General features: G+C 38.4%; 2 protein-coding genes and 1 non-coding gene across 3 annotated transcripts in view; 2 read left to right on the plus strand and 1 right to left on the minus strand.

Moving 5' to 3' along the window:
• LOC107746346 (ectodysplasin-A-like) overlaps positions 1-8,819 on the plus strand; it is a 40,326-nt gene extending 31,507 nt beyond the window's left edge. The window contains exons 3-8 of the mRNA XM_016560502.1: positions 4,274-4,309; positions 4,424-4,591; positions 6,183-6,217; positions 6,420-6,471; positions 7,300-7,430; positions 7,593-8,819. Coding sequence (XP_016415988.1) covers positions 4,274-4,309; positions 4,424-4,591; positions 6,183-6,217; positions 6,420-6,471; positions 7,300-7,430; positions 7,593-7,853 — 683 coding nt within the window. The 3' untranslated portion in view covers positions 7,854-8,819. The remainder of the gene's footprint in view (positions 1-4,273; positions 4,310-4,423; positions 4,592-6,182; positions 6,218-6,419; positions 6,472-7,299; positions 7,431-7,592) is intronic.
• A 3,441-nt stretch (positions 8,820-12,260) lies between these two features.
• On the minus strand, positions 12,261-12,332 carry trnap-agg (transfer RNA proline (anticodon AGG)). Its single transcript has one exon. It is a non-coding gene; the product is annotated as a tRNA-Pro (tRNA).
• Positions 12,333-13,136: 804 nt separating this feature from the next.
• Positions 13,137-16,362, plus strand: LOC107746349 (protein Wnt-11). The gene is made up of 5 exons (XM_016560509.1): positions 13,137-13,285; positions 13,562-13,797; positions 14,822-15,099; positions 15,263-15,555; positions 15,826-16,362. Exons 1-5 carry the CDS (start codon positions 13,206-13,208, stop codon positions 15,998-16,000), a joined length of 1,062 nt encoding a protein of 353 aa, XP_016415995.1. The 5' UTR covers positions 13,137-13,205; the 3' UTR covers positions 16,001-16,362.
• The last annotated feature ends 5,263 nt before the right edge of the window (positions 16,363-21,625 follow it).

Below are 21,625 nucleotides of genomic sequence, written 5' to 3' on the forward strand. Positions count from 1 at the left end.
TGTGTGTGTGTGTGTGTGTGTGTGTGTACGTGTGTGTACATGTGTATGCGTGAGTATAAAGCCTGTGAGATTGCCAGCGATTTCTCTTTGATGTGGTTTAGAGTTCAGAACGAGATGCATTTCCTTCATTTGATCATGCTACCTCTCACTCTCTCTCTCTCCCCCTCGTTCATTCCTTCCATCTTACTCATTACTGGGCTATGCTGTGCGCACCAGTAGTTTATATGTGAAATCCCTCTCCTTTTTCCATTCTGGTAGCTTCTAACAAACTGATATTGCTCCTCTCTTGCTCTCTTGCTTTCTCATTGGTTGCCTCTAGCTTGGGTTACCTACTCCTCTTTCCACCGCCGTGATTGGCTCCAGTTGGCAGCGGTTTGATTGGCAGGTGGTTTGGCTTTGATTATGGCTGTGCAGTCACTGGCTCTGATCGGGAGTTCTACTGTTTCAGCTTTTGCACCTGTGTGCGTCATGTGCCAAAACAAATACCCATACAACACAGATAATGTGCACGCATGCCATCTCAAACGATGCTGAAGCAGATGTCTGGAAAGCAAGGTTACTGATGATGCTACATATAGGGTAGATGATATAGTGCGGGTTAATGTCAACAAATGAGATGTAAAGTACAGTAAGGAATTATATGATATCCTTAAGGCATTATAATTGGCACATTGGTAGAATGACATTAAGATTTGTATTTTAAATACTAAGACATTGTTTCCTTTGGCCCACTATAGTCATATTCTACTTCATTTAAACTTTCAGCCAACCTGAATATATAATAATAATAATAAGAAGAAGAAATATTTTATTGTAAAGGTAGTAGTAGTAAATTAATATTGTTACTACTACTACTACTACTACTACTATTATTAGCAGACTTAAAAGAGATGGATTTTGAAGGATGTCACAACTACTGACTGTTTTCGCTGAAATCTCACCTTTTTCTGAGATCAAACGAGAATATGAGGTCTACAGAAAATGATATTTTGGTGCAGAAGCCAGCAGACAGCACCTGAGAGCCTGAGAGCAGTTTGTATAGTTTTACCCCCATAAATTGTCATCAACTGTCCCATTTCAGCACTAGACAGTTGTGCTATGTTAACTTGTGGTAATGTGACCGCGTGCAAACGGTCAAATGCATATTAATTGCCTTTTGTGTTTAAATTGATAACTTGTTATTGATAACAAAGTTATCAATTTAAACACAAAAGGCAATTATTGTGGTTCAACTGGTATTGAGAATACCAAACTTTACCCTTGCTGTAAGTGTGTCTTTTTAAGCTATGTAAGCACATTTACATAAGTAAAATTGTTTATGAATTATTGAACGAGACCCAGTATTTCTGAGATTATTGTTGTGTCTGTGTGTGGGAGTCTTGTGCACTAAATTGTACATTAAGTTCTCTTAAACACTAGTAGAGTGGCACACTCAGGTGTGTTGCAGATGGACTCAGATAATGCCTGTAATATGCTGAGCTGTAAATCTCTGTATATTTGGCAGCAGTGCATGGATGTTCATAAATCCCGAACATACTGTTATGTAGACTAGGATATTGCATACAGCTCAATGTGTGTGTTTGAAATTATAGACCTCACTCATCGCTGTGAGCTCATTTTGAACAGCATCCACGCACATAACTCATATTGTTGTTGATTTTTATGGCTTAGTTGTAATTCTGTTCAACTAAATTTCCATGAAATGTTGACAACAGATTTTAATTGATTAGATGTGAGTATAAAATCCAAGCATCAGACTGTGTTAGGTGAGTATTATTGCGAGTGTCCAACTGTGTGTGAGCATCTGTGTGTACATGCATGGTTTAATAAGGAAGCCATTTAAATCCATTCTTGTGATCAAAAGTCATACTGATCATTCCCAGTTCTCAGATTCATGGGTCAAAGCACTTGCACATGGACATACACAAACTCACTAACTTTGTGGCCTCATAAACGTTAACTTTGTGAATGTACAGCTGGTGTTCGGTGTGTTTGTGTGTGCAGCTGCATGTTTGGTGTGAAATATGGTTCCAATATTGTCAGTCTTTGATGCTAATTTGTTCCATTCATTAAAGACTTTTAACACTCTTTCTTTCTTCTCCCATAAAACAAACACAGACATGCCCAATGTCAGGTAACCCTAAAGTAAATATGCATGTACACAAACTTTTTATATTTGTATTTTATTCATAGTTCAAAATTTAAAAGCACTTTTTCTTATATAATAATTTGAGTTGCTTTTAAAAATATCTTAGTTGCATGTATATTCCTTTGTAAAACTGGAGTTTCAACTACAATATAAATGTTACCTTTCCCTGATGCTTCTCTTGATGTAAGCTCTCTGAGGCTCACCGGCTCCACCAGAGGGAGTTCATTCACTCTGTTGATCAATCTGCGCCACTGGGTTGACAATTTCACAAAACCTGAGATTAATTAAACTATGATATTTTCATTATGTTTAGCAAACGTTTTGTAAATCAGGTGAGTGGATTTGCTAAAGCTGCAGGGACAAAACAAACATTACATGTGGTAATCTGGTCAAAATGTTCTGACTAAGAGGTTTTTTTTTTTTTTTTACTACATAGAAAAAAAGTTTTACAAAACAAACCAAGGCTTTGTGAAGTGGGCTGAAGGATTTGTTCATACTGAGAACAGAATTCACTGAAAATGTCATATTTGCCTGTTTATTTTCATCTTTAGTTTTCAAAACCCGCAACTTGAATACACTTCAGTAATAAAATAATATGATTGAAATATTAAACATTTGATGTGTGAAGCCCCTGACAGTTCCAAAGAGAAAAGCATTTTTTTATGGGCCATTGTGTCAGTACTGTCAAAATGTTCTGACTAAGAGGTTTTTTTTTTTTTTACTACGTAGATAATAAAGGTTTTACAAAACAAACCAAGGCTTTGTGAAGTGGGCTGAAGGATTTGTTCATACTGAGAACAGAATTCACTGAAAATGTCATATTTGCCTGTTTATTTTCATCTTTAGTTTTCAAAACCCGCAACTTGAATACACTTCAGTAATAAAATAATATGATTGAAATATTAAACATTTGATGTGTGAAGCCCCTGACAGTTCCAAAGAGAAAAGCATTTTTTTATGGGCCATTGTGTCAGTACTGTGTTGTTAGAGCAGGGACACAAAGTCAATCTGGCTATAGTTTCCACTTCAAAGATCACTAGAAAATTGACACAAAGTCCATTTTAAAATAAACTGTATGCTTTAACTGAATTAATTCTTTAACCATTTTGTCCATCTGCTTTCTATGGCCAGTAAAATCACTGTGTTAATTGTGGCTGTTTAAACAGGATTGCGGGTGGTATGTGAAAAAGATGCAGGGTTTGCGCTGAAATAAACAACTATTTGGTGAGTTCATCCCTGATTGTTTTATAAAAAAGACAGGGACATCTGCAGGGAGGTACTGAAGGCAGGTCAAGTTCTTTGCATGCTTATTATGTGTGTCAGGTTTGGTTTTTGTTGTGCTTGCTTGATTTTATGTATGTGCATGTTGCCCCCCTCCCCCCTTTCTGTTGTTTTTCATATAATGAGAAAAAAAGGAAGATTAAAAGAAAAGATTAAAGGCAGCAAGTTGTTTCTCTTCACTTTTGATATTCTGTGTTTTGAGAAAAAGAGATATCGCGTGCGAAGCCCACCAGACAACACAATGAAAGCAGCAGTCATTTACAAATGAGTTGAAGTAGTTTTATTGTGAAAAAAGACCCCCGAATACTAGCCAACACAAACACAAGAGTGACCTCAGGCCTTAGGAACACAGATCTGTCTCCGTGTGAGAGTCTCCGTGTGAGAGTCAGTGTGTGTGTGTTTAGGCTAGACTTTAAACTATAAAACAGTGGATTTTGTCAGACTTGTTTAGTACAGATGTGCTGGATTTGTTACACATTCACACAAACACTCTTACTAGATATCGTTTGACTCTTGTGTCTACTTTTGTTGCTTCAGTATTATAGTTTGTTGTACAGTGAGACGTGTGTGTGTGTGTGTGTGTGTGTGTGTTATTTGTAGACACCAGCAGAAGCAATTGTCCTTCAAATTACATTTGGGGTTTGTTTTTCTGTGGTCATGTGAATGTCATTATCAGTTTAGCTACTTTGAAACAAATAAACAGTCTGATTGAATAAATCAGTCTCTTTTCTGGAAGAAAAAAGCAGAAGCCCAGTAAGAACATTTTTTTGCATTTGTGATCGTGAATGTAAAATGATACATTTCTAACTGATTATCTTTTCCTGCTGCTTATCCCTCTTCCAGAAACTAATGGAAAAAAGAAAGGAGAGCGGAAAAAAGGTAATTTCATCATTTTCATTCTGTTATTTATTTATTTTTTTAAATGTGGCAGTTTTGAGGGCTTTTATGTTTTAGTTTATGACAGATTCCTGCATTTTTTTTTTATTTCTTTAGGCAAGAAAGGACCCCCTGGCGCTCCTGGACCCCCAGGCCCACCTGGTCCACAAGGTCCACCTGGAATACCAGGGATCCCGGGAATCCCAGGCAGTAACGCGATGGGTCCCTCTGGCCCACCCGGACCTCCTGGACCCGCAGGGCCACCTGGACCACAGGGACCTTCAGGTTAATACAGACACTTGCCTCTGCACGCAGTCACAGCAAGCTGCTAGTTTAAAGTCAACATGAAATCAAAATGGACATTTCTTGTTCATGGAATTCCATTTTTAAATTGATGTGCCATTGGAATCTTTAATCAAAATTGAATCAAATCTTCCCCTTTGCAACAACATCTCTTCTCTGACAATAAGCTCTTCCCTTCAGCAAACTGTCACTCACATGAGATCGCAGCAATAGCAAACAACAACGAACCAATCAATTCCCAGTGGACAAAATCAGGTCCCATCCTACTTTTTTTGCTTATTCAAGAAGCTGCTTCACTCTGATATACGTCTTAGGGAAGAAAAAATTTGATTTCCATATTATGCCGTTGTTAAAGGCCTGCTCACATCAAGAACAATGCGGCATGGGCCGATTACCGGTTTCAAGATATACCGCGATTTGAAAATGTCACGGTTTCAAAACCGCTAATATTTTCCGTTATACCGTTCCTGCAGTATGCGCTGTTTTTCATGTCTCCTCAAAGACTGAAAGTGTAGGAATCCCTCAGGTTGAGTGCAGTGTAGAGAGTAACACGACCCTCCTCCTCCTGTTGGTGTGAACAAGCGGTCAGTCACGCGTGTGTGTGTGTGTGTATGACGACTGAAGGAGCTTCCCCTGGAACTTATGCAAAATTAATAAAATTAGTTTTATTTCTTTTTTGTCACAAAATTTTAATTTATTTATTTTTTAACACCGCACCCCCAGCACCCCCATTTTTTTCTTTAGCTCCGAGCCAGGGGGTGCTACAGCACCCCCAGCACCCCTACTTTCCACGGTAATGTCTGTAAACGCCCATTAACACAGGCCTCAGCGCAGTGCTGCTTTGTTTACAGTAGTAACCAAGGAAACCCTGTATCTGGTGTTCCAGAAGCGCCTCCTGCTGTCAGAGAGTGAATCTGCATCTCATTCAGAGCATCTGTTGTTTGCTTCGTTCAGGCATGTAGTATAATTTCACAAAGCTAGTCAGACCGTTCTGTTTTTGCTTCAAATTGGGTTATTATTAAATCAGATTATGTATATGAAATGATATAAATGATATATGAATTATATAACTAAAATTAAATAACTGTAATTACAGATTTAGGTTAAATAAAGATGTCAGTCATTATTTTTCTTCTTTTTAGGAAACAAATCAAAGAAAAAATAAACAAATTCTACTGTTCCTAATATTCTGTATGTTGCTCAAAAACAAAAATATATTGTGTTCAGCGGAAATTTTTTTTTTACCCAGTCATTTAAAAATAACACATTTTAGAGCTGTAACGACAATACCGTGAAATCGTGATATTTTTTGCTTAAGGTTATCATACCGTCAAAATCTCATACCGGCCCATGCCTAAATGCAACAGAGCAACACCACACAATTACAAAATCGACTGAAATGTTGCTTCATTGTTGTGCAAGTTTTTGCAATCCATTGGAATTCATTTTTTTTAATTGAAAGGCTTGTTGCTGCAAGGATGTGTAGCATACATTCACTGCTGGTGTGAATAGATCATAAGCAATTAATAAAAGACCAAAAGCAACTAATTTCTTTCCCCCTGTGTGTCAACAGGTGGCACAGATAAAGGCAAACACAGAGAGACACAGGTATGCACCATCTCCTGATCTTCACCGCCACACTGCTCATCTCTCCATATTATATTATCTCAGTAATAAGTAGTAAGAGGATGTTTGATGTGTAGATCAGATACATTTGGAACATGCTAATAAATCTGTGCATCAAAAGTACATAGAAAATGTGTTGTTGTTGTTTTTTGAATTTGTGAATTTAAACATGATATTTCTGTAGCCAGCTGTGGTGCATCTTCAAGGTCAGGAAACTACTATCCAGGTGAAAGAAGGTAAGAGTTAAATAATGATCTCCCACATACAACTATACATATGCTTCATAATGCTTATTGATATTGTGTGTTGGAATGACTTTCATTTGTTAAAGGTTGTATGAAGGGCTCAAATATAAGGATGGCCCACTGGCTGTTGTAAATGTTCTTTGTAAAAAAAAAAAATTTTTAAATAAGTACATAAATAAAAATTAACATTTCATGAAGAAAAAATATGCTACCGTTGGAGTCAGGAGGAAATTAAGACTTTGATTTAACAAGGACACAATTTATCAAAAGCATAAAGATATTTTAAAGTAAAGACATTTATAAGGTTACACAATATTTGTATTTCAAATAAATGCTGTTATTTTGAAATTTCTATGCATCACATAATCCTGAAAACATACAAAAAATAGCACAACTATTTTCAGTGTTGATAATAAAGAAATGTTTCTGAAGCATCTAATCAGTATATTAGAATGATTTCTGAGAGATCATGTGACACTGAAAACTGGAGTAATGGCTGCTGAAAATTCAGTATTGCATCACCGGAATAAATTACATTTTAATTAAAAAATTAAAATTAAAAACATTATTTTGAATTGTAGTAATATTTCTAATTGTTACTGATTTTAATGTGTGTGTGTGTAATAAAAAAATTTTAATAATTAAATTATCAATGAGAAATGTATAATATATCAGTGAAAATTTTGACAAGGCAAGTAGAAATCGGAGAAAAACCTCCTTATAATTGAGCCCTGGTGTGTGTGTGTGTGCGTGTGTGTTAACTATGTGTCGCTGCTGTCATAACAGATGATTGAGTATTTACTGGTGTCTGTTTGTGAGATTTGTCAGAAGGTGTGTTGAAAAATTGGAGAATGATCTCAATCCATCAGAGAGTGTTTAAAATGCACTCACGCTCTGGAGAGCTGGAAGTCCTACTTGACGGAACATATTTTATATATAGTCAGGTAGAAGTGAGTACAGTCCCTGGACTAACTCTACTGCTTATACACAAACAAATACAGTCTACATTTCATACAGTACAACAAAATATATATTTTTCCAATATTACCATGATTAGAAATCAGTAACCATTATCCCAATTTGCTTTCCTTGTGTGTCTGTGTGTTCAACAGGTATATTACCTAAACTTCACGGACATAGCGAGTTATGAGCTGATGGTTGATAAGACTCCGTTCTTACGCTGCACGCGAAGCATCGAGACCGGCCAGCGCAAGTTCAACACCTGCTACACCGCGGGGGTGTGTTTGTTGCGAGCCCGCCAGAGGATCTCCATCCGCATGGTGTACGAGGACACCTCCATCTCCATGAGCAACCACACCACCTTCCTCGGCAGCATCCGTCTAGGGGACGCCCCTACCGCCGGACACACCTGAGCCCATCGGCGTACGGGTCGACCCGATCAGACACGCATCACGCTGATGAGCTCACAGACCACACCCACTGAACTCAACTGAGCCAGTATGTCTCATTAGCACCGCCCCCAAGGACACAGAGCCAACCATTTATGAACGACCGGGCTCATCTACATATCTGCCGAGCATCAGGCAAATGTGACTATGTAGCATCACCAACACTGACAAAAAGATCCAATTCTCTCTGAGCACTGAAACAGCCTCCATCATTCCCCAAACACTAGCAACACAATTTTCGCCACAAATTATTAAATCAACAGACTGGCTTCCTGGTGAATAACCAAGATGCATTGTATCAGCCATTCTAGCAGCTTCCACCTAGCGACTGGATGAGCTGAGTGCCCTTACAGCTGCTGCGTGTATGTGTTATCCAGCACGCGTAGCACATGATTGCAGTGACTGGAACTGTGAACGGAGTGAGATACTCTATTCATTTAATGCACCGGTAGCATAACAGACACACACTTTAATAGATTCAAAAACACATAAATAGTGAACCTGTGTACTTTTCTATTAAGCACTGATTATGGCAATGTATAAAACAGAATATCTATGTTCAGTTATCATTAAATCTTTACAAATGCAGTCAACATACCCATTTTTGATATGAAGTCATGCAATTCTGAAATGTACAGTTTTATGGTTCTTTGCTCTCTACCTGTAATTACCTGTGGGAAAAACTGAGTGATGGCAGTAGTTCAGGCACTGAAATCGATGATAATCCATAATGGCTTTCTAGTGTCCTAGTCTTCCAACATCATCCTGAATATGCAATACAATACCATATGCCTCCTGTAGGGGACAGTAGTGCTTCTCTATAGCAAATGAAGCACTGAGTCTGGCTGTGTTTGGAATAGAATACTGTTGTACTGCGATTACTTTTGCTACAGTACATAGAATGCATGCTGTACTCTAATATATATATATAATATTGTGTGTGTGTGTGTGTATATATATATATACACACATACACACACATTACTGTTTAAAATAAGTTTGGGTCAGTAATATTTTTTAAGTTTAAGAACGCATTAAATTGGTCAAAAGTTACACTAAAGACGCTTACAGTGTTGCAAAAGATTTATATTTCAAATGAATGCTGTTCAGTAGCGTATATGCTGAATACTGTATCCCACAATGCAAAATCCCACAGATATCCTCATTAAAATAGACAATTTTACACACACACAAAAAATTACTGTTTAAAATAAGTTTGGGTCAGTAATATTTTTTAAGTTTAAGAATGCATTAAATTGGTCAAAAGTTACACTAAAGACGCTTACAGTGTTGCAAAAGATTTATATTTCAAATGAATGCTGTTCAGTAGCGTATATGCTGAATACTGTATCCCACAATGCAAAATCCCACAGATATCCTCATTAAAATAGACAATTTTACACACACAAAAAATGATTTAAAAAAAAAAAAACATATAAGATGATAACTCGGTGAATTGATCATGCAACTTGAACTAGAATACTACTGAAACACCGCGTTTCATACTCTATTCTGTTGCATATACCGGTTTTAAAAACAGTAGGCAGTATTCAGTATATACTGCACACAGTATACAGTAAGCAATAAGGTAGTATTCCATTCCAAACATATGAGCCTGTCTTTCACTCCAACGTATACTGATAAAAAATCAGTGTCATGAATCAGCCCTTGAGATTTCTCCAGCGCCCAAGTGACAGCTCAGGATTGTGGATCTGAATGGTTTGTAGAGAAAAACTGAATTATGCGAGTGTAGTTTAGTTAATAGGAATCAGATCCTCACAGTGAGAACAAACTGCTTTATTGTGCGTTCATAGGTCTTGGAATAAAAAGAAGCATGGGAATTATCTGGAACCTTCTGAAGAGAGCTGGTTATCTGCCCTCAGGTTTCCTCTGCATGTTCCCTCTGTATCCACATGGAAATGTAAAAAACCAGGGGAGTCTGAATGTGATTGTGTTCTGATAGATTTGTTGTTTATATCTCCCTTTTTCTTCCCTCAAACATCACATCCGACCGACAGCTTGTTTTTGTTTCTGTTTCTGGTGTGTGTGTGTGTGTGTGTTTTAGATACGAGTGTCTTTGTAGGTAAGTGATTTGTATACTGTATGTAGTCCTGTTTTACTGAAGATAATGTATATTTGTAAACTATACAGGGACTGTATATATGTACATAAGATATTTTGCTCTTTTGTAAAGTTTTTAATGTCCTATTAAATTGTTTTTGGAAGACTGTTTTTAAAGTGTGTTTCAATTCCCAATGTTCCCAGAGAAACCGTGGATTAGAGTGAGAACTGCAGTTTTGGGCCAGTTGGTGTGCAGTGCCACCTAGTGTTCAATTAAAAAAAACTGGTCTGTTTTCTAATACCTGTAAATTCAGTCATGTAATTCAAATATGACCATCAGTATATTCTTGTAGTCATATACAGAGATGTTTGTGGCCTAATTTAATCAGATCTAAAAACTGACTGTATTTGTGAACGTGTGACTGACATGTTGATTCAAACTCTCAGTGGAGAAACCAAATCAGTTTCACTAAGCATACCTCAACTTCATTGCTGTTCCACACTGTCTAGAACAGAAACATCCTTTCTGCCTGTGTGTATCCAGTGTTAAGTGGTCTGGAGGATGGCGTAACAGCTAATAACACCTTACAGTGTCATTCTTTCACAAACATGAAGGTTTCGTCACCTGTTTCCACATTCCTCTGTCTTACTGTCTACATTAAACAAATGCAAAAGACAGGATACGCTCTTGGTGCTAAGCTTTTGTCTAAAATCTCAGGACAATTACGTCAAAGAGCACAAAACCGAAAGCAAAGGGCTCGTCCTCACAAGCCCCCTGACTGCTTCAAACAGGTGAACTCTACGCAATGGTTTCTAGGTGAGACATCTTCATCTCACACCTCATCATCCGTAGCTCTTTCATGTTTCTGTTATTGCTCAGAACAAAAGATTTGCTGAAGTCCAGTTTTTTTAACACTGTACTGGTGCATAGTGAAGAGCCCCTGTAAACAAGAATAAGAATATGATTTGCTATTGCTAACTAGGCTCTCTTCTATGAAAGTGAAAAAAGTGAAAGTGACGTGACATGTGGCCAAGGTTACCCATAGGAATTAGTGCTCTGCATTTATCCCATCCTAAGTGCACACACACAGCAGTGAACACACACCCGGAGCAGTGGTGCCTCATCATGCCTTCTATCATATTTAAACCTCTATGGAGATAAAGGACATGCTATTACATTTCTTAAATAATACTAATAATGATAAGGTTGGAAATATTTTAGGCTTCTGTACAACTACCTAAATGGGATTTTGGAGGGAATACCTTCCTCAAACCAAATGCTTATTGGCTCCTTATCACTTTTTCAAGTTGATCAGTTCCACACCTAATTTAATTGATCTCTTCAATATGGCTTTCTTAAGTTTGCATTCTAGTCCAAGAACTCATTTGTCAATGTGAATTTTATGCTGTAAAAGTGTAATTGTGACATATTATATAAATGTACTTTACTGAAATTTTGGGATCTCAAAAGGTCAACTAAAGGTCAAATTTAACTGAAAGACTCTCCAGTCTCTCTTTAAAAAGTACAGAGCATTGCACTACAGCACAGAAAAATACAGTATTTCGTTTCGTTTATTTATGATTTATTGTAAGACCTTTTGAAACCTTAGATAACTAAGTAGGTTTATTTATTGATACAAATACAATTATGTCGCTTATTTACAGCACACACAGCTCATAAAACCATAAAATGATTAGGCCTCCGATTATGGCAGGATTTGTTGATGGGATTAGCAACCCCGTAAAATATTTGTATTATTCTGGCTCCATTAAAGAAAGGAGGACTGGTTTGTTTGATCTTAATCCCGACTAATTCACGCACTCGCATGCACATCAATTACATTTCCAGTTTGCCGTTCGGCCGCTGATGGCCCATTGCTAGATCAATAAGCAGTCTATTCGTGATTCTGGTTTGTCCCGACACATTTCAGAGGGTTGTATTCAAGGACGAGTCGAATCAAAGAGCAACTTTTCTCGCCTTTCCGTGGAGTGGCCGAGCTGCCCGCTCGCAAAGGTGAGGGATATGTTATTTCTGATTGTCTCGGTGAGTATGGCCGCTCTGGAGCCTGTGAATATTCACACCTATGTGATGATCAGACTAGAGTGATTAGCACCGTCTCAGCGCCGCCATTCACATGCCCGCCGCTGAGGCACATTCAACTCAACTGAATAAGCATCGGCTGATCATACGAGTAAAATAGATTTGTGTTTATTGAACAGTTCTAGTGCACGGACGTTATTTGGCGCTTGTATATGTGTTCATTTAATAGTAAATAATCGAATCAGATATTGTTTTGAAAATGTAAAGTAGGGCTCGTCCGGGATTTGAACCCGGGACCTCTCGCACCCTAAGCGAGAATCATACCCCTAGACCAACGAGCCGCGCTGCTTGAGTGTGGCGGGACAGCACGTATTTAATGGATACTGCTGACGATACCATTGTAATTACCAGTTTCCTTTTTTTGTTTTGTTAACTGGACTAGTCGCTATGTGAGGCAGATTTCAAGCGGCGCAACAGTGTAAAATTCTGCTTTTCTTAATCCCGAAGAGCCCATAAATGAGATTTAGGAATACTGTAGTACTGGGAAATTTTGTTTAGAATAAAATAGAATTAAATGGATCATTGTCTTTTAATGACTCCGGCGGCTTTTGCCCGGTTACAGTGACCTACTGCTGTTTTAAGATGTTTGCGCTTGTAAGGCTAGAGGAACGAGAAATCCGGCTTATCTGAAGGGAAAAGCCGAGTCAAACAGATTTTAATGTAAATGAACAAGTCGTTGATCCCGTTTGGACAGAAATCTTCAAAAGACTAAAGCCCAATTGTTTCCTTTGGGAAGGCGCACACCCTGAAAAGCAGAGTTTACAGATGATGAGAACCTGTTTGATCTGCTTGATAACTAACACTTTAGTGAGCTTTGATAAACTCTACTTTAATTCAGCTAAGATTTGGCGTATGCTGTTTGCTTAACTGGCGTGACCAGACAATGTTGTTTATTTTGTTCTTTCTCAGTAGGCTATGTGTTCCCTTCTGCAAACTGACTGTAGTTGGAAATCTCTCCGCGCGCTTCTTGAATCTGAATCTTGCGACCGCCCACGCGCGGAGGGGCGGGTCGAGCCCCATAGCTGAACTATGAAAGAGATAGAGCTTCACTTGACTCGGACACATTCCGCGTAGGTAGTTCGGTGTGCATCTTGACCACTGGGAAAGATATCAAACCGGACTTCACTAGGATTTCTAAACGACAGAAGAGCAAAATGACAGCATGCAGGAATTTTCTTCTATTATTCGCCATGTCTTTGGACGTGATTTATCCATGCACAGGAATATCATGGCTGTAAGTATTTTTATTCGAATAATTCGGTTCGCGAATGAATAATTCATATAGGTTTTATGAACCAATTCACTGAAGTTCATTATAAAGTTCATTTTAAATTCAATGGCACATGATTGCAACAGATGATTTGTACTGTTTCTGTAGTTTTTGTCGATTACCTTGTTGAAAACCTATCGAGTCATGTTAGTAATTTAGCATTATAAAATAAAAAGAAGTTAGATGTATGTTTTGGATATTTACGGCAGACTTGCTCAGTCATGGTGTTTGTGTTTGCAGCGGTTTAACGGCAAACGGCAGCTCGGTGGGGTGGAATCAGACGCATCACTGTAAACTGCTGGATGGACTCGTGCCAGATCAGCTGCAGCTCTGCAAACGGAACCTCGAGCTCATGCACAGCATCGTGCACGCGGCCAGACTCACCAAGAGCGCGTGCCGGAGCTCCTTCAGCGACATGCGCTGGAACTGCTCCTCCATCGAGAGCGCGCCTCACTTCACCCCGGACCTGGCTAAAGGTGATGCATACATGTCTGTCCTTGTACATGGGTTGTCAGTTAGCCACATTCTCAGTAAATAAATAGTTATTTAAATAATTCTGTTTTGTAATCATTCAATTGTTATTTATATCAGCATTGTACTGACCAACAGTCACACTACTTTTTAGATATACAGTATTTTGCCAAAAGTATTGGGACACCACCTTCTAATGAACAGGTTTGACCACTTTAGTCATTTCCATGAGTACACATCTTAATGTTTAAGCATATAATGATATTCTAGGGAATTGTTTGCTTCTTATTTTATAGCAACAGTTTGGACAGGAGGACCCTTTTCTATTCTAACATGATAATGCCTCTGTGTATAAGGCAAGGTTAAAAAAGAAATGATTGATTCAGTCAGCGTGGAAGAACTTAACTGGTCTTAACAGTCATTTTAGACACTTCCAAAACTGTTGCAACAGAGATGGAAATACAATTTTTAAATACATGAATTGTGTTTCCGTCTTTGTTGCCAGAGTTTTGGAAGTGCCTTTTTCTGTTCTTAAGAAGGGGGTGTCCCAATACTTTTGTCTATATAGTGTATGTACAAGCCATTGGTGTTTGGTGATGAGTTTTTGGCTCAAGGTCTGCATTTAAAGTCACACTAGAGGTGTTCAGCTGGGATTAGGACTTGGCTTTCTGCAGACAAGTCAAGTCCTTCCACACTGACTGAATCAATCATTTCTTTTTGAACCTTGCCTTACACACACGCACTGTCATGTTAGAATAGAAAATGGTCCTGTCTAAACTGTTGCTATAAAATTAGAAGCACACAATTCCCTAGAATAGCATTAAGATTTGTACTCATGGAAAATACTAAAGCAGTCAAACCGGTCCTTTCAAGGGGGTGTCCCAATACTTTTGGCAATATAGTGTAAGTATCAGCTATGTAAAAACCACTCATTCATAATATAAATTTGCAAACTCCACACATTTTTTCTGAGTTCAGGTTGCTAGTGTTTGCATATATAGGTGATCTAACAGTGGCGTCTCTGTGCAGGGACCCGCGAGGCAGCGGTTGTGTTCTCTCTGGCCGCTGCAGTGGCCAGTCATGCCATCGCCCGTGCCTGTGCTTCCGGAGAGCTCCCCAGCTGTTCCTGTGCGCCAGCGCCCTCAGAGCAGGCGGCCCCAGACTTCCGCTGGGGTGGCTGCGGAGATAATGTTCGCTACGGCCTGCAGATGGGCTCGGCTTTCTCAGACGCACCCATGAGGAACCGCCACTCAGGACCACAGGCCTTCAGGCTCATGCAGCTTCACAACAATGCAGTGGGAAGACAGGTAAGCTCAACCGCATGCTTCATTTCCACCAAAGACTGGCTTCATTTGTAAATTACCTTGACGCACTCATCTGTGAACAGAATACTGTCTGATTGTAACACTGAAACATGCATTTTCTTTGATGAAGCTCATTTCATTCATGTGTTTCGTTGTTTTTGCATAGGCACTCATGGATGCTCTTGAGATGAAGTGCAAATGCCACGGTGTTTCTGGCTCCTGCTCTGTGAAGACCTGCTGGAAGGGCCTTCAAGACATCAACAGCATCTCAGCCGACCTCAAGTCTAAATACCTGTCGGCCACCAAGGTCATTCCGCGCCAAATTGGCACCCGCCGACAGCTAGTCCCCCGTGAGATGGAGGTCAGGCCGGTCGGAGAGAATGAACTTGTTTATCTGGTCAGCTCGCCCGATTACTGCTCACAGAACGCCAAGCAGGGGTCATTCGGAACCACAGACAGGTGAGATATGCATCAACAATCAGGATTATTGATTGCTGATGAGTTGAGAAAGAGCAATCAGTTCTCAGTCACTGTAATGAATGAGGGACTATCACTGATCTGACAGATGGGACAGAGCACAAAGAAAACATAGAATCAATAGAATCGGTTAAGCATTATCTCACACACACACACAGAGACACAAATACTGATTCTCACAATGCAAACAGGCTATTTGCCAGTATTAAAATACATTATGTGTGAATAATTTGCTCTGTATCGTCTCTGCAGGCAGTGTAACAAGACTGCGACCGGCAGTGAGAGCTGTGGACTCATGTGTTGTGGACGAGGGTATAATGCCTATACGGAGGTGCTGGTGGAGCGCTGCCAGTGTAAATATCACTGGTGCTGTTACGTGTCCTGCAAAACCTGCCATCGCACTATTGAGAGATACGTCTGCAAGTGACAAACCACCCTTATGGACTGTCTTCATTGACAGAGAGTGCTGGATGAATGTGCATGATCTTTTTAGAGCCATAAGTGAGTGGATAATCCTCTCGGAGTGCTGTAAGGATGGCATGAAAGTGGAGAAAGAAGAGCCGGAGTTGAGGAATACGGGATGGTGAAAGAGTTAATGAATGGCTGTAAACAAAGAACCCTGCGGTGAGGCCCTCAAGGCACCCCGCAGAAAAGCAGAGTGATAAGTAGTGGCCGCTCACAGCAAAACTCATCAACTCTGGCACAGAGAAAAAGACTTGGGGGCAGGGTAGGACTGTGCTGGTGAAGAGTTACTTTACTGCGGTAATGCTTTACACATTGCTGTTTTGGGGCCAGTTGCATAAAAGGTTTAGACTTACAAGTTAGTCATCTCATTTTTTTCGTTAAGACTAGTCTTTTTTTTTTTATTCAGTTACATAAAAGCATAGATTAGTCTTAAGTTGAATCCAAAAATAAGACTGATTTCCCTTTGGCTAACTGCTAGTTGGTCAAACTCGTACTTAAGACACTACAGAAGCTAAGTTTATGCAACTGGCCCTTGGTCAGATCAATTTAATAGGTTCCACAGAAGCAAGAGTTGGAAATCAAACTGTTTGGTTTGGTTGACTTCAGAAGTTCTATGCACTCAGTATTGATTATGAAGAATTTGATTGTATTCCATTGTATTCATGAAAAGACGGATGAAGGCCATGCCTTTCACCCTGGGAAATTTGTACATTTTCTGTAAAAATGAAAATTTGTATTTATTTTATTAAAATATTTAATGTGAAAGAGTCTAATTTGTCATTTTTCATCATGTAAGAGTTAAAGGGATAGTTGGTCCAAAAATGAGAACTGTGGTGTTCCAAACCTTTATGACTTTTTTTTCTTCTGCAGAACATAAAAAAAGATATTTTGAAGAATGTTGGTAGCCAAACAGTATTGGCACCCCTTGACTTACACTGTATAGACAAGAAGCACGGAGACATTTCTCAAAATATCTTCCTTTATGTTCCACAAAAGAAATAAAGGTCATATGGGTTTGGAACAACATGACTGAGTACATGACAAAAAAATTTTGGGTGAACTATTCTTTTAAAGTCTTGCTTACAGTCAGTCAAAAGCAGTTTTGAGAAGATTTATGTCGGTCAGAATCTGATCAGCATTTTATAGCAGTTCTGTATGTGAACATGAGCATGTTTTCTCTGATCTCTCATTAACATTCTTCCACATCAAAGACATTTTCAGGATATCAGTGCTATAGAGAGATTTAAAACCCAGATAGCAAGAATTTAACAGAAGCTAAGGGAGAAAGAGACGGAGGGCTAACCTGTTATGCAGTTCCTTTTGTCCTGATTTTTATCTCTGCATTGTTACAGAAAGACAAAGGCACACACAGACTTCTGGGCTCTTTGCAGGACCAGGCTGAGCCTCGGAGGGGGTTTAGCTTTGCTCAACAGCTTACAGTTAAGGGTCCTCAAATGCTTGATTTAAAAAATACACTGGCAGAGAAGAACGTTGAGTGAAGTTGCTAAAATATTAGCAGTTATTTTTCCTTTACAAAAGTGTATCTAAAGGCTTTAATCACAAGGATTTTATCAGCCACAGGAAGCAACAGACAGTAGAAAGGTGTGTGAGATGCATTTGATATCTCAAGGATGAAGGAGCGTAATGCCGTTTCTTTCTCTGTCTAAAAATATCGATCCGTTTTTCCGACATGAGATTATTCTCTCTTCTTCTCTGTTGACTGTGCACACGGTGTGAATCTCTGTGGAATGCGGCTCCTCATTTAACCGGGTCCCGTGTATTGTTTACTAAGAGTATAACACCACACTCCCACACAATGAGTATTTACACACACAGTCTGAGGAAGAGTTTAATAGTGCTTGGCTGTTTTCTGAGTGATTGTTTGTGAAAACAGATGCAGGACAATCCCACCGATCTCTGCTGACAGACTCATCCAAACCTCTTTTTCACACACATTTGTTTTTCTGTCACAGTGGGATCTTTACATTGACTTTTGAGATGTTATTTTCTATCCCCTAATGCTAAATCGTTTTCCTTATGGTGACCTTGAGATGGTCATCTCAATGTAGGTGGCTTCAGTTTTCACTATCAGCCTGAGCCACACACACAGACAAAATTGTTTTATAACATTGTCCATGCATTTTGCTGTTTATACTGAACTAGGCCACAAACCTTCCCCTTTCAAAAACCTTTTGGTTTTAATTCAAAGATGTATTAAACCCTTCTTCTCATATAGCAGGAACATCTAGTCCATTTGCTATCTGAGGTTTCCATTTGAACCATATATTTGAGTGTGTGTGTGTGTGTGTGGCACCTGTCAGTTCTGCCCCCCATATTGCAAATGACAAAGCAAAGGGCACAAAAGGCTATAAATCTCACAACATAGCTGGACACACACACACATACTGAGAATAGATCTGCAAGTGACTCCAAATATGTGAAGAATCAACAGCATGGCGTGACAAAAATAGAACCTAAAAAAATATTTTGAGCTACACAACATGTAGCAAAACTGTGTGGAAATGTTCAAATGTATGCTGTTTTTCAGTTCTTTTCCACTCGTGGGGTCTTCTGGTGTTTATTTGAATGTGGTTTGTCTATGTCGGCTGTTATTCTATAGGGTGACAGTTGATGTATGTTGTATGTTCCAAGGGTAGAGATCAGGGTTAAAGGTCATGACTGGGTTAGGGTTAGTCCTCTACTATGAGGGGAATTTTCTTTTTGTGGCCAGAAAGACAAAATAACCTCACAGCCCATTAAACTGATTAAAAAATAGCATCTTTAACACATATAAGAGAGACATGATAGATATGATCTCACACCTGTTCGACAGCCTTTAGCTGCAGACAGAAACTCAAAAGTGTGGTTAACCATCAGATTAAGAAAAGACTGGATCAGGATCAGTGAACTGAATAAACACATTTACTTAAGCCTAGAGAGAGTTCGCGTCTATCACAGTAACAGCTCTAATGTGTCATGGTTTCTCAACAGCTGATCATGCCAGAGGTTCAGCGATACAACACCATGGGAAAATTAGTTGAGTTTCCGCTTTGTCCTAACAAAGGCTCAGTCTTCGATGGTAAAACAGCCCTGCAATATGTTACTTTATGAAGTTTATTTGTCCTACACAGTATGAATGGCTCGGTTAAACACTCCCAGGCTCATTTACTGCAGGCAAAATCATTAATATCAGCCAAACGTGCTAAGTTGCCTTCATACACTCACACAAACAAATAGTCCAGCACAAAGTGATGCATGAAGTGACCGAGACCTCTGAGACAAATGGTTTCTGCATGCTAATGTTGTCACAGATCTGTGTTTATACAGGGTGTAAAGCTTTTTAAAATGAAAACTGAGCAGACCTGTGGGAGATCTGTTTTTTTAAGGTTCTTGCTTTTCCTACTTTGAATTTTTAAAGATATGGTTCAGAATAGTCCTGTTGACAGAAAAAGAGCAGGAGTTTTGCATGCAAAACAGTTTTATGTGTGAACTGAGAGGCAAGGATTTCTCTGAATATTTTCACTGTGTAAAGTTAGCCATTTGATAAATTAAAAAGGCAAAAATATATACGCCTAGTGCAGGAACTCATACCGTGTCAACATATACTGTCCAGAGTAGGACAAGCGACAGAAATTTAGGATGGGAAAGTAGTTTTGCGTAGTAAAAAGGCTAATTTTGTAATATAATATGACTTTATTTTTGTTTTAGATATTTGGGACAATTCCCAAATTATTATTGCTTGTTTTAAGCAAAACATTTTTGAAAATAAAAAAATAAAAAAGCATTGACCATTAAGCATAGGCTGCCCTGGTATTTAAAATATTTGTAAAAATACGTTTTACATTAATATATGCTATCATAAGAGCAGGATAGTACACTGGTATAGTCAAAAACACACTTAGAGATGCAACAGCTTAGAACAGTTCAAATGTAAGTGTTTAATGGCAATTTAACCTTCAGATGAGGGCTGTAGTTATTTAAAACAAAAAATTAAATCTGTTCATTTACAATTATTTATTTATCATTATACAAATGATGATGATAAATGATTTTTTAATTATTGTCAACATTAATGATAAAATAAACGTTTTATTTCAAAGGTTTTCAAAAGTGGACATTATTTGAGTTATATTACTCATTATTTGAGTGGACATTATTTGAGTTATTACTATTTTCCTTTGTTATTTAAAATGAAGGAAGATTACTTCCAAACATTTAATGATATTTATAGTGTATTCATTGCAGTAAATTTTTAGGAGTAATGTTAATTAAGAGTAATGCTTGTACATTTTGTCACAAAGATCTTAGGAACATCTTTTCTGCAACTGTAATTTTGTTAAAAACCTTTTGGACACAATTTATGAGTAGGAGTTTGTTACAATGATATCACATTGTTAATTTTGGTGGTTTTATGCAAAACGAAGAGATTGATTTTTTGTGTGTGTGTGTGTGTGTGCAAAAATATTTTGATTATAGGATTACTTACACTAATATATATTTGTTAAAGTTACTCCAAGTTTTGTGACATTTAAACATTATTTACATTTTTTTATTCCAATTTTTAAAGCTTTTAAAAAATGAATGCCTTAAAACTCTCTAAATTACTTGCATATACATTTTAATGATATTATAATTTATATAATAATTTTCGTTTATATAGGCTATTTCGGTATTTATTATTTGTAAGTTTGTTAATTCTTAGTTCTGTTTTAGTAGTGTTTTGTTACTTAGCTACTTAAAGCTGCAGTCTGTAAGTTTTGCCTCTTTGTCGCCATCTCAGTTTGAAAACCTGCAATTGCAGCTGTTTGCGGAATTATCTTCCTTGTGTGGGTTGTGCGCCGGTGTAGTGCCGAAATTTGCACCCTGCCAGATTATGCATCCCCTAGTATTGGTAGGTTTAGGAGTAGGTGTGGGGGAGGGGTTAGGATTAGGGGTGGGTTTAGGATTAGGCAATCAGGTAGGGATTTCAAGAGGCTCCAGCATGGATGAATCTAATATTTTGAGGAGTGTGTGTGGCAGTCAGTCACCGCACCGGTGTGGATATTTACTGTACTTCACAATCACAGCGATTTCTGTACAGTCTAATCTCTAATTGTCATACCACTCTAATTTCATGAATTCTTTTAATCCAAAAAGCAAATTATGCTCCCTTCCAACTGGTTGTCTTTAAAATACAAATCTTTTGTAATCCCAGGCTATCTGTAATAATCAGTTGGATGGGTAGGGGTAGGGGAAGGGCCAGATAGCCCTTCAAACGAAGATTTTTCGGGACCACACTTCAAACGAAGGGGTATGAATTATCTCAGCGTAAACCGGCTTCAGGGGCAACATGGCTGCCCGAGCGAACTAAAAGACACATAAATGTAAGCATTTTTGGCATTAATAAAGATTTTAACGAAAAGTAATCATTTGTTATATGTTACATTCAATTGTGAGTTAATATTTATCATGTTACTCAAAGAAATGTTTGCAAAAAATCGCTAATATTTGCTAACTAACATCATATCATTATAGACTGCACAATAGTGCCACAACATATTTTCATGTCTGATCAGGGCGATAACCACCATAGACATTGAGGGGGGCT

This window comes from Sinocyclocheilus rhinocerous, unplaced genomic scaffold (genome assembly GCF_001515625.1).
Source record: "Sinocyclocheilus rhinocerous isolate Xijiao unplaced genomic scaffold, SAMN03320098_v1.1 scaffold77, whole genome shotgun sequence".
NCBI classification, from domain to species: Eukaryota; Metazoa; Chordata; class Actinopteri; order Cypriniformes; family Cyprinidae; genus Sinocyclocheilus; species Sinocyclocheilus rhinocerous.